Genomic DNA, 13,612 nt, shown 5'->3' on the forward strand with positions numbered 1-13,612 from the left:
TGAAGAGAAGATCGTAGCGTGGGACGAAAGCAGGTCGAATCGGAGGCAGGCAGAATCAGGTAAGCAAGTCAAAAATACACAGGAAAATCAGGCGAGTCAAACGGGGTAAAAAGTATCCTCCGACGAAGAGTTCTCCGCGTAACGCGTTTAAAAAGGGAGCATTAACCAATCAGGAAGCACATTCCAGCGCGCCACATGATTACCCCAGGTGGCTCCACTTGGGTAATCATGACAGAACCCCCCCCCTCAAGGAACGGCTCCAGAAGTTCCCTCAGGGCGGACATGTTCAGAAGACTCGTACTCAGGGCGGACATGTTCAGAAGACTCGTACTCAGGGCGGACATGTTCAGAAGACTCGGACTCAGGGCGGACAGGTTCAGAAGAGTCGGACTCAGGGCGGACAGGTTCAGAAGAGTCGGACTCAGGGCGGACAGGTTCAGAAGAGTCGGAGTCGAACAGGCAGGCATGGGAGTCATTGCGCAGTCATACGGCCGGAGGTGCCTTAGCCAATTTTGCCACGTCGGAAAGGACTTGCCGAACTGCACATTCTGAAGGGGAATTGCGCTGCTGATTCAGGCTTTCATAGTGGTCAGGGGGAAAATGTACGAACGCGGGGTCCATTCTGGTCGGAGGATTCTGTCAGGGAGGACCAGAACAGAGCAGGAGACCCCAGAGCGTTCGTACAGTTCTTTATTTTGGGGAAGCGTACAGGTTTAGCGGGAGACGCGATGACCGTCGAACGTCAGCAGCAACGCCGTGAAGACAACTTCGGGACACGTAGCCAATCGTAGCGTGGGACGAAGGCAGGTCGAGTTTACCAGGACTGAAGAGAAGATCGTAGCGTGGGACGAAAGCAGGTCGAATCGGAGGCAGGCAGAATCAGGTAAGCAAGTCAAAAATACACAGGAAAATCAGGCGAGTCAAACGGGGTAAAAAGTATCCTCCGACGAAGAGTTCTCCGCGTAACGCGTTTAAAAAGGGAGCATTAACCAATCAGGAAGCACATTCCAGCGCGCCACATGATTACCCCAGGTGGCTCCACTTGGGTAATCATGACACTACCACATTGGTGCCCATTATTGTATTGCATTTTAACAATGAAACTCGGTGAGGGAACTGTAAAAAAAAATAAACAAATTTTTAAAAACTCATTTAACATATCAGAGCAGACAAGAATGCAAAAAGTGTAAATTACAATACTAAACCACGCTGTTAGATGGCATTGTACCTGTCAACCTCTTACAAACACAACACGTCATTTTACTTGGTTGGTTGGATCCCTTAACCACTCGGGTCGTGGGGTACCATTTCCTGTGGTGTGTCTTGACTAAGTACAGCCTGGTGGCGGCCATCCCTCTCCGGGGTTTAAAAGAAAATCAGTAACAACGACTGTGTTGCCATCCATCTCACCAATACCTTCGTGAAATTCGTGGACAACATTAGAGTGGTGAGTCTCATTTCAGACAACAATGAGAACGAAAACAAAGAGGAGATAAACCAGCTCATACAGTGTTGCTCAGCAAGCAACCTGGTGCTGAACACTAAGAAGACCAAGGAGGTCTTTGTGGACTTCCAGAAAAAGATCGATCCCCTTCGTGATGGAGACGTCGTGGAGCGTGTAGACATCATCAAGTTCTTGAGCCTCCACATCACAACCTCTCCTGATCTATGAACACTTCATGCCTGGTGAAGAAGGCTAAGCCAATAATCTCCCCCATGAAACTCAAATTGGCTCTCCTCCCTCAGCTGCTCCTAAACCTATACAGGGCAACAATCGAGAACATCCTCTCCCTCAATGTGCCCATGTGGTATGGCAGATGCACGGCACAGGAGAGGAAACGACCGGCATGGGTGGTTTAGGACTGCACGAGGCATCCTCTGACTCTGAATCTGTTCATGCTGGCCAAGTCAAGAGGAGAGCAAAACCCATCACCATTGATCCCAGCCTTCCGGGCCACAGACTCTTTGTCCTGCTCTCATCAGGAAAGGGCTACAGGAACATCTGCGCTACCACAAACAGACTGAGAGACAGCTTTTTTCCCCGAGCTGTCAAGGCCATCAACCCCCCCAAACTGCAGGACGATATATTATAGGCTGTGAGCCACAGCACAACACACTTTTTACACTCAAATGGTCCTGGATGTACATAGACAACAGGATATATGTACATTGTATTTTCATTTTTTATATACATATTTGATTTTATTTTTATGGTATCCTAGTTTAAAACTCTCTTTATCAACATTGTACATTGAAGTTGCAAATCAAATTGTATTGGCACAAAAAAGACAATCCTGAATGGTTTGGTGCACTGTTCCCAATGTTGTGACCCGGTGCACCTCTGTCTATTACCATGTAATACAGCTTTTTGTCATTTCTTTTTTTCTAGCTTCAGTAATAAGCACTGCAACACACACCGTAGCCAGCCTTAAATGATTTGTTGCTATCTGAAATATTGGTTATTATGATGAGGGATCATCCAATAATCTCTTGCTTATTTCACGGGCGAGAGTTCAGAAACGGGAGGAGGGAGAAGAGGCGGTCTTGAAATCCTGCGAGTTTTTTTTCTGCACCTCCCCTTATCTCTCTCCCTCGCTTTCCTTCTCTCCCTCTTACCCTTTCTCTCATTCATGCCAACGCCTGCAGCTGTCTTTTTCGTTCCGTTGCTGTGTCCCTCCGACCCCGCCATCTCGCTAGGGGCCAAACCACAGACTCAAAGACCCCCACCCCTCACAAGACGTCACTCCTGACTTTCACACGGGCAAACGCACGCACGTGTCGCCTCGGTGCGTCCGCGCGTGCCAGGACGAAAAAGTGCGCAACTTTTTCGAGCGCTTTTCGTGGACGCAGCCGAAGACACCTGACACGGGCACACTCTTTTTGATTATCTCCTGTGAGGGGAATCGGAATGCGTGCTACAAGTGGAGCGAAGCGGTGAGTGCATTATGGCTGTGAGTGCTACGTGTGTATTACGCGAATGAGAACTTGGTGTCGGTGCCCTCGGGATACGACAAGAATCTGCTCTGAGTAGGGATCTGAAAGTGAAAGTCCCGTATGAAGGGGGATGGAAACCTATGGTATTTAGATCAGAACCTCCGATAAAAAACGTGAAAATAACTAAATACTATATAGTAAGTATTGTGAAAGTGTAATATACATGCATACGATTAAATAACATTCGAAATAAGTATACATTTTCTGTAAAAAGACATTTGTGTTTGACTTCAAATGGTCGAGTGAGGTAGCGGGTGGGTGCAGAGGGGAGAAGTTAGGCTGGGGGTTTAGGGGTTAAACCGCGTTACCGGGGAAAAATGAAACTGATTTTTAAACGTCCGACTTGCAAAGACCTTAGAAGCTTTACTTACTATAACCGCTTTCCTATTTTTACTAATAGTCCTGGTCGTTGATTGGGCAAGTGGCTGGAGACTTATTCAATTTGTATAATTTATAAGTGCATACACATGCAGACATTTACATGTTAAATTTATTTAAATTTGTTTTTAACATTAGTCTCATCAATGTGCTTCTGAAATGCTCACAGTTAAAGCAAAATTATATATTAGGTAGCTGTTTTAGGCAGAAAATTTGATATTCAGTTTTGTAGTATTACCGTTCAGGGGTGGGCAACCCAGTCCTCGAGAACCAAATGTCCTGTAATGTTTTGGGAATTTCTATTCTCCAATCCAGGTGATTCCATTTACCTGGATCATAATCAAGTTCCACACAGCCTGCCAACAACCTGAAAATTCTCATCACATCAGTTGGAATAGAGAAACTTCCAAAACATACAGGACATGCGGCTCTTGAGGACCGAGTTGGCCACCCCTGCTTGCAGTGCAGTTGTATTTTTGTGGTGTTTTTGTAGTATTTCTCTCGTAGTGTTTTTGTAGTATTTCAGTAGAAGTGTTTTATAGTGTTTCTGCAGTATGTTCATAATAACACTGTAGATATGCGTTGTAGTATTTCATTCGTATTTGTTTAGCATTTCTGTAAAAGTATTTTTGTATTGGTGCGTAGTTTGTCGAACCCTGGGTTTATGCAGCTAAGTAAAAAAGCAATTTGTGTGAGGTTGTTTATTCAGGCACAGCACAAAACACATCACCACTAAAAAACAAAACAAAAACAACAAAATATTCCACAAAACAGCTGTACAATACAACAATATAATACATAAACATATGCCAAAGGGGAGTAGGCTGAAGCGGAGAACAATTTGTCTTACTTGTGTGCCCTCTTTGTATTTCTTTACCCCCGACATATTTTCTTTAAATTTTCTCTTTAAAGGTGTTAGAGACAACTGGGGAAGTCCTATGACTTATATTGAACTGGTTGCACTCAGTAAACACAGGTGTCTCCATTGAAAAACAACGCAAGTGAATGCCACTCCACACCTAAACAACACATTATGCCACACATTAGAAAAGTAAAATAAATGATTAGGTAAATAAATAAAAAGAGATAAGGAGAGATAGCTCTATAATTGTAAAACATATACAGTAAAACCAATACATAATCACAGTAACAATCAATTAAATTAGTGATTATGATAATCGGAATAAGAGAAAAATACATTTTGATCATTGAAAGCTTCACATTTGTGGTTAACATGATTTTTGCTTATCCCTTTAGCATCAATACAAGCCTTGAAAAATAGTATTGTATTGTCTATACAGAGTCCATGCACACCGAGATTCTAAACCGAAGGCATTGTGGGAGTTAGTTCAGCCAATTGCATATCGGCATCTTCATGATGACATCACGCAAACCGATAGCAGACAAGCATATAATATGACGCCAATCAATAACAGGCAGACATCTTAAAACATAATTCATCCTACACATGAACACTCCCAAATTTGAATTTTATAAATTTTTGTCAGAGAAAGTTTTGTTGTAACAAGAAGCAGAAAAAACGTCTTATTCCAGACCGTAAAAAGAAAAGGTCGACAGGTGCGTAATGCTGTAACCTAGGGATTTACTGTATTTATTTATTCAGGTTGACAAATTTTTTTAGCTTTAAAATTAGGGGCGTGCTTAGAAATGGCAAGAATAAAAATGCCGCTTCCTAAACAGTTTTAAATGCTGTTGTATTTTTCTAGTGTTTTCACGGTTTTGATTTTGCAGCAGAATCAGGTCCCTTGATGAGGGCATTTAACAAAAGAGCCAATTGTCCTCACCAAGTGTTTTAGTTTGGCAGCACGGCTTTGTCAAGATGGATTTGTTCAATGCTGTGTGTTTTAGCGCTTCCTTGTGGTTTTATTGCTGTGCAGAAAATTATTGCAGGTCAATTTAAGATAAGCTGTGGCTACACACTCGTTTTTTAGCAAGAAATTTGCATTTGATCTGCCAAATTCATTCATTCTAACTCGGTATGCATGATAATTGTTTTTTTTTCCTACAGATGCTAACAATATCTTGGCTTTGGAGACCAATGCCCATTTTAAACTGCATTGTCTATTTACACTATAACAAAACACGAAAAAGTTCTAATTGTGTTTTAATTGTGTTTTATTTCCATCTTTACAGTTATAATGAGAGAACACTGTTGGAGACACTAGAGCTTGGCTTCATCAAACAATTCATCAATGCTATGTAAATAATCACTATAATGACAAAATATTGTGATGAGCACTATAGCACTGACATATACTGTAGATGTTGCAAAAAGTACATATAATTATGTGTATACTCATCATGAAAAAATACATCACTTCTAAACACTATGCAAGTGCTCTAATACTCGTACACATTTTTATTAAGTGGCATTATCTGAGCTGTACATTTCAGTCATTATAATAAATACCAATAAATAAACAAATTATGATGAACAGGGCTAGTGCGAGAATACATGGGGCAAATGTTGTATATTGTTTTTGAAAATTGTATTCATTCCCGAGTAAAATTGTTGTGAAATATTGAAGCAAACAGTTCAACAAAATACATATAGGTCTGATGATTAAAAAGGGAATGTGGGCATGAATAGTTGTTTTACATACACTATGCGATTCATTGACGAAAAATCTCACTTATTTGTTTATTTATTTATGTTTATGTTTTCATTCCCATTTTGTGTTGAAATGGGCTTTGGTTCTCGGCAACCCAGAAAAAGAGAAGTAATACTGAGTACCTAAAACTTAAATATATATATTCGATTTCCGAGTAATATACTGGAGCATTTGTAGCAAAATGTGAAAAAAATTACACACACTATGGGAAGACTTTTTTCTACGTGTTGCCAAGGGAAAAGGGAATTATAGAAGTTTAAATGCAACAACCAATCACTGCTCAGCTTCAAAAACTTCAAGTGCCGTGATTGTTTGGTCCAGGATTTATGAGAAGTGAAAAAGTGCTGGACAAAAACTCTTGCTATATTCATGTTTAATTAACATCAAAAATTTGTCTTTAAAGTTACATTTTTGGGATTTTATCTTTATTTCAAAAGCATAATTTAAATATTGTCAAAATTAAATTGTGTTTAAAATAGTTGTTCTTTCACAGTTTTGATCATCAGTGTGTTACATTAATTCTGCCTTGGCGTCAAATCATGACAAATCACCAAGCTTTTCCTCCTCCTCCTTTCCTCTTTGCTTATCGCTGCCAAACTCTGACATTCAAACAAAAGGAGTTTGGCTCCCTTAAGTCATTTTCATTCATAGTTGAGACTGTGGCAACTGGTTATGTGCTTTAAGAGCTTCCTTCAAAGGAAGCATTGCAGAAATAAAAGAAACATTCCTGTAAACTCCACTGCAAAATGTCCAGTTGTTATGCTCTTTAGTGACTTTAGGTGCTTGAGTAACCTCATAATTTTCCCAATTGTCTATTTGTAACGGCCATATTCTGTAGCAACAGAAAGTGATGCAAGGGGCTTTTTTAAAAATTACGAGCTTTGTTTTCATGATTATGATGTTTTTGCTTCACTCTTTAGTATAACTGCAATTATATGGAGCCAGAACTAATATATACATGATAAAACAAAACAAAAAAGATATCACACTAGCTTACCAAGTGTTTACAAAGCAAACACTATTATTAAGCCCTGTGCCCATTCTTTTCATGAAATCTTCTAAAGTTACTAAAAGCAGATCACCTGTGAGGGTGTGAAAATGAAAGAACAGCAACATGATTGGCCAATAGAGACAATGATGTTAACCTGTCACGAGGATTACCAGAACAGAGCAGGGGACCCCAGAGCGTTCGTTACAAGTCTTTTATTTGGGGAAAGAGTAAGGGTTAGCGGGAAACACGATGACCGTCGAACTCAGCAGCAACGTCGTGAAGACAACTTCGGACGACGTAGCCAATCGTAGCGTGGACGGAAGCAGGTCGGATCGGAGGCAGGCAGGCAGAATCAGGTAAACAAGGCACAGGTAATCGGGAGCGTCATACGGGGTACAGATGTGAATCCTCCGACAAGGAGTTCTCCGCGTAACGCGTTTAAAAGGGGAGCATTGACCAATCAGGAAGCACATTCCAGCGCGCCACATGATTACCCCAGGTGACTCCACTTGGGTAATCATGACAGAACCCCCCCCTCAAGGAACGGCTCCAGAAGTTCCCCAGGAAAAAAATAAAATAAAAATAAATTTAACCCAAGACACGTCACAGGGAAACACAGGCAGATCAGGACAGGCAGAATCAGACAGGACAGGCAGAATCAGAAGAGTCCAGACTCAGGGGGGTCGGATTCAGAAGAGTCCAGACTCAGGGGGGTCAGATTCAGAAGAGTCCAGACTCAGGGGGGTCAGATTCAGAAGAGTCCAGACTCAGGGGGGTCAGATTCAGAAGAGTCCAGACTCAGGGGGGTCAGATTCAGAAGAGTCCAGACTCAGGGGGGTCAGATTCAGAAGAGTCCAGACTCAGGGGGGTCAGATTCAGAAGAGTCCAGACTCAGGGGGGTCAGATTCAGAAGAGTCCAGACTCAGGGGGGTCAGATTCAGAAGAGTCCAGACTCAGGGGGGTCAGATTCAGAAGAGTCCAGACTCAGGGGGAGCAGATTCAGAAGAGTCCAGACTCAGGGGGAGCAGATTCAGAAGAGTCCAGACTCAGGGGGAGCAGATTCAGAAGAGTCCAGACTCAGGGGGAGCAGATTCAGAAGAGTCCAGACTCAGGGGGAGCAGATTCAGAAGAGTCCAGACTCAGGGGGAGCAGATTCAGAAGAGTCCAGACTCAGGGGGAGCAGATTCAGAAGAGTCCAGACTCAGGGGGAGCAGATTCAGAACAGACAAGACAGGACAGGAAAGACTGGAGAAAATCAGTACAGGGAGACTCAAGGCAGGCATGGGAGTCGAACAGCCAGGCATGGGAGTCGAACAGCCAGGCATGGGAGTCGAACAGCCAGGCTTGGGAGTCGAACAGGCAGGCTTGGGAGTCGAACAGGCAGGCTTGGGAGTCGAACAGGCAGGCTTGGGAGTCGAACAGGCAGGCTTGGGAGTCGAACAAGGCAGGCTTGGGAGTCGAACAGGCAGGCTTGGGAGTCGAACAGGCAGGCTTGGGAGTCGAACAGGCAGGCATGGGAGTCGTTCGCAGTCATACAGCCGGAGGTGCCTTAGCCAATTTCGCCATGTCGGAAATGACTTGCCGAACTGCACAACAGGTATCGCGCTGCTGATTCAGACTTTTATAGCGGTCAGGGGGCAGATGTACAAACGCGGGGTCCATTCTGGTCGGAGGATTCTGTCACGAGGATTACCAGAACAGAGCAGGGGACCCCAGAGCGTTCGTTACAAGTCTTTTATTTGGGGAAAGAGTAAGGGTTAGCGGGAAACACGATGACCGTCGAACTCAGCAGCAACGTCGTGAAGACAACTTCGGACGACGTAGCCAATCGTAGCGTGGACGGAAGCAGGTCGGATCGGAGGCAGGCAGGCAGAATCAGGTAAACAAGGCACAGGTAATCGGGAGCGTCATACGGGGTACAGATGTGAATCCTCCGACAAGGAGTTCTCCGCGTAACGCGTTTAAAAGGGGAGCATTGACCAATCAGGAAGCACATTCCAGCGCGCCACATGATTACCCCAGGTGACTCCACTTGGGTAATCATGACATAACCATTCATAATAGTCAAAATAACACATAACAACGAGCAATGATAGTCAAAATAATGTATAACAGTGATCAATAATAGTCAAAATAATGAATAACAGTGAGCAATAATTGTCAAAAAAACAAATAATCCTGGCATCATATGCAATTTCCGTTACAGGTGTCCAATAGTAAAAACATCTGAAGCAAAACAAATTCAAAACTGTCAACATTAACATTGTGGGAGTCATTTAAGCCTTGAACTTTATGCTGCCTCGCTTGCCCAGGGTATATGCCTTTAAGAAAAAAAATGTTGGCGTTGACGTGAATATTTTTCATTGATTCTCTGCAGTTACAGGTTCAGCCCCTGCCGCTGACGGCCACCATGAGCTCGGACCTCAACCTGAGCACCCTGCTGAATGCCAGCGAACTCCACAACCAGTCGCGGGGATGCTCCCTCACCAAGACGGGCTTCCAGTTCTACTACCTGCCCACCGTCTACATCATGGTCTTCATTACGGGCCTTGTGGGCAACAGCCTGGCCATATGGATGTTTGTGTGCCACATGCGGCCCTGGAGTGGCATCTCCGTTTACATGTTCAACCTGGCATTAGCTGACTTCTGCTACGTGCTCTCGCTGCCCTTTCTCATCTTCTACTACTTCAACAAGACCAACTGGATCTTCGGTGACGTGCTGTGCCGGCTGCAGCGCTTCCTCTTTCACGTCAACCTGTACGGCAGCATCCTCTTCCTCACCTGCATCAGCGTGCACCGCTACACTGGTGTGGTGCATCCACTTAAGTCGCTGGGCAGACTCAAGAAGAAAAATGCCGTCATAACCAGCGCAGTGGTTTGGGCACTAGTGGTGGTATCGATGTTGCCTATTCTGTATTACTCACGGACGGGCTCCAAGAGAGATGCCATCACCTGCTACGACACCACCACTGAGGATGAGCTCCCCGCCTACTTCATCTACAGCATGACGCTGACGGTTTTCGGTTTCTGTGTGCCCTTCATCATCATCTTCTGCTGCTACGGCATGATCGTCAAAGCTTTGATCTGCAACGATATGAACAACGCGCCCCTTCGGCAGAAGTCCATCCACCTGGTTATCATCGTCCTGGCAGTCTTTGCCGTCTCCTACCTACCCTTCCACGTCATGAAAAACCTGAACATGCGGGCCCGGCTCTACTTCCAGAGCCCGGCCATGTGCGACTTCAACAACCGGGTCTACGCTACCTACCAGGTGACACGCGGACTTGCCAGCCTCAACAGCTGCGTAGACCCCATTCTCTACTTCCTGGCCGGAGACACTTTTAGAAGGAAGTTGTCTAGGGCCACTAAGAAGCCGTCTAGAAAGGGGGACAACGCGCTGCAGTCCAAAAGCGACGAGACAGCACTCAATAGTTTGGCTGAGTTTGTGGAGAACGGCGAGCGGCGGATGTGAGCCCACCAGGATGCTCTTTTGACCTGTGATAGCATCCACGTGGATGTACTTTAGTTCCGTGTTGTTGTCTTATGTGATAATTTAGGGTTGGGCCCAAAACATTTTCATTTTATCACTTTTGACGGTAATAATTTCAATTGATTTTAAACAATAAACCCAGCCTAGGCCTACGTGACATACACCAACTGCAGTATTAGTATAACATACGGAAACTATCGAGTAAACAAGTGCCTTTACAAAGATCCTATTGCTCGATTATTAATGTGTTTTGTGATGCTTTTCATTATTGTGTTCCAAATGATAAATGTTTAAAAATGCATCATCTGTAATACCTTTAGTAGTCATAGCTGGTTCTGTGATAAAACGCATTAGGAACAGAGATCACCGATACATATGGCTGCTACTGTATACGTGTAGATTGGTCCACTCCAAGCATTTACAAGTCCAATATTGACTGTCTGGGGAAAAGGTAATAAGTAAATGTGGGTGAAATTTAATACAAACGGATTGGTGGATTCAGTTCCTTATTTGGGTTTAGAGATTGGATCAGATTGTTTTACTGCTAAAAACTTGATCCTGATCAAGTCACTTTGGCTAGGATTGGAATCAATGCTGGTCAGATTAGGACAGCCCAAATCAGGATGACTATGGTAACATCAGTATATAAAAAAAATAGCACAATATATTATCGTATAGATTGAAAGCCAATTTTCGGACCAAAATCTAATGATCCTGATCCTGTTATGTTGGCTAAAAGAGGAATTGATATTGATCTAGCACATAGTCAGGATATGACGACTATGTAGATAACATTATACAAAAATAAACACCATGCATCATCATATGTACTAGACCTGATTTATTTTCTTCTAAAAACTATTGATCAAGATCTAGTCACTTTGGCCAGGATCAAAATCAATATGCATGTGGCAACAATGGCAACATCATCATATCAAAATTGACACTATATATCATTGTATAGTTTGGATCTGATTTTTTTCCTACTAAAAAATATGTATTGTGATCCTGTCACTTTGGCCAGGATCAGAATTGATACCTATCTAAGGGATAAGATTGAGATACCCTTAATAGAGATATGACAACAATAGCACGATCATTATCTTTAACAACAAATATATATATCATCACGACTAAATAAAGTCATTTTGGCCAGGATCAGAATTGTTACAGATCTGGTGAATCGGATTGTGAAAGCCTTAGTCTGGATCCGACGTCCAAGATAAAATTATGACAAAAATCAACACAATATGTGATGATAGTGAAATAAGGATGTCTTTTAACTTAAGTTAAGTCAGATTTCTCTCTTTACTCTTTATTTTTTCTTTTAAAAATAATGATTTTTTTTAACTGGGATCTAAATTGTATTGTAATATTTATATATTGTTACATACCTAGCAAGAACAGGGTAAGCACTACAGACAATATATTATTCATGATAGACCGAATATCAATCAAAAATTCTTTGTAAAGGCAGGATTCCCGCCGTACCTAATATTGTTTTTTTCCCGGAAAAGACTCCAGGAAAACACTGTAACATACTTGGAAGGACACAACATTAGGTACACCTCACCACAGTAAAAGCAGAGCCTTCACTTTGAGATTGTCAGTTCTTTATAATGTATACTCTGAATATAATCACCAAGGTGGTGTTTGAATTGAACTGCCCTGAACAGTTCGCCTTTGTACCGTGCTACATTTTGACAGCTCCTCAGCCCCAAGCTCCAAAAAATGGTGCGGCCGCCATCTTGTAACCCTGCAACGGATGGCAAAAGAACAAAACAAGAAGATAAACGCCAACAAACAGTATTGTGACCGTGATGAATGTTTTTTTCACTGTATAGGATTTGTCGTCGTTTGATGTGTGACTTGAGTCTAGTAGCCAAAACACTGTCGCTAAAACTTGACTGTTCTGTTGCAACGTGGAAAATAAACATGTTTGCAGAAACACAGATGGCTTGTCAGTCCAATTCGAAATTGGGTTCAGTATCTTTATTTTTTGTATACCTTCTTCATGCCCAAATTCAAGAACTTTTTGCGAACATTTTAAGGATTTTTCCTATTTCTCCAGTACAGTAGAAAGGAAAAAATCAGTTTTGAATCATGTATTTAGCAGATGTACAAATATATGTGGGATTTACATATGCAATTTTTAATTTGCGTTTCAGTGATCAAAACATGTCATGTTTAAATCTTGAGTAAATGGTGAACATTTTGTTTTTTGAGACAAATCTCACCCCACATAGGTAATAGGTAAAGTTGACAGTACTGTAACATGTAGCTTACATTTTCCGTTTTAAGATGTTCTTCCCATTACAATTCACCACTGGGAAATGCTACCTTCATTTATTGCATGGCCCTTAATAAATGTCCATAATTGATATGCAATCTTTTATCAAATACATATTTCATAGTACCCTGTATAAGTGTAACAGGCACCTGATATCTTGGGTGTGACCCATAAGGGGGCGATGATGCTTCAAAGGGCAATACCATAAAGAATAATGCCAGCTTCCATTAACCACCAGGGAAGAAGAAATGCAACAGTAAAGTGGAGTTACCTGTGAGCAGTGTCAACATCATTTTTAAGCAGACATGTTAAGAAACATGGCAACATTTTGAAGCATTTACAAGCACTTCCCCCAAAATTCAGGCATTTTAAATCCTTGAAAACACAGAATTCAAGGATTGCCAATTATTTCAAGCACCTGTACAAACCCTGCATCTTGGTGGTCGTTTCATACTGAACAAAGTTAGCTAGTAAGGACAACTGTGGATTATTTGATAGCCTTTTATATACTGTAGTCTCCGTTTTTCATTAACCTAATTTTGATATTTATTATTGTTGCCCCTTACAATAGGTAATGAACACCCCCGGCATATGACATTATTCCATCCTGAGGTGAGGACACAAAGTAATATTACCATAAAGCGGGAGATAAAAACCTATGGTAAATAGCTAATGCTTTTCAAAACCCAGGTACCAAGACAAAAAACAAGAAAATAACTAAATAGTATATCGTAAAAGTACATAATAAATAGGATACAGTATTTACCATATGTATTTGTGTATAACGCACACTTTTTAACCTAAAGAACTCTAAGTTTGGTTGTGTGTTACACACG

General features: G+C 42.2%; 1 protein-coding gene across 4 annotated transcripts; it reads left to right on the plus strand.

Annotated features, from left to right (window-relative positions):
- The first annotated feature begins 2,632 nt into the window (after positions 1-2,632).
- Positions 2,633-12,440, plus strand: p2ry1 (purinergic receptor P2Y1). Of its 4 annotated transcripts, none has more exons than XR_015851546.1 (2): positions 2,633-2,934; positions 3,688-3,856. XR_015851546.1 is itself a non-coding variant. In XM_088345849.1 (2 exons), the coding sequence occupies exon 2, from the start codon at positions 9,407-9,409 to the stop codon at positions 10,466-10,468; it is 1,062 nt and encodes a 353-aa protein (XP_088201975.1). In that variant the 5' UTR covers positions 2,633-2,934; positions 9,374-9,406; the 3' UTR covers positions 10,469-12,440. The 4 variants fall into 4 exon arrangements, 3 of the variants coding, with proteins under 3 accessions (XP_088201975.1, XP_088201976.1, XP_088201977.1); XM_088345849.1 differs by lacking the exon at positions 3,688-3,856 and adding an exon at positions 9,374-12,440; XM_088345850.1 differs by lacking the exon at positions 3,688-3,856 and adding an exon at positions 9,380-12,440.
- Positions 12,441-13,612: the final 1,172 nt, after the last annotated feature.

This window comes from Urocampus carinirostris, chromosome 10 (genome assembly GCF_059441175.1).
Source record: "Urocampus carinirostris isolate Australia breed hairy pipefish chromosome 10, RoL_Ucar_1.0, whole genome shotgun sequence".
Lineage (NCBI taxonomy): Eukaryota > Metazoa > Chordata > Actinopteri > Syngnathiformes > Syngnathidae > Urocampus > Urocampus carinirostris.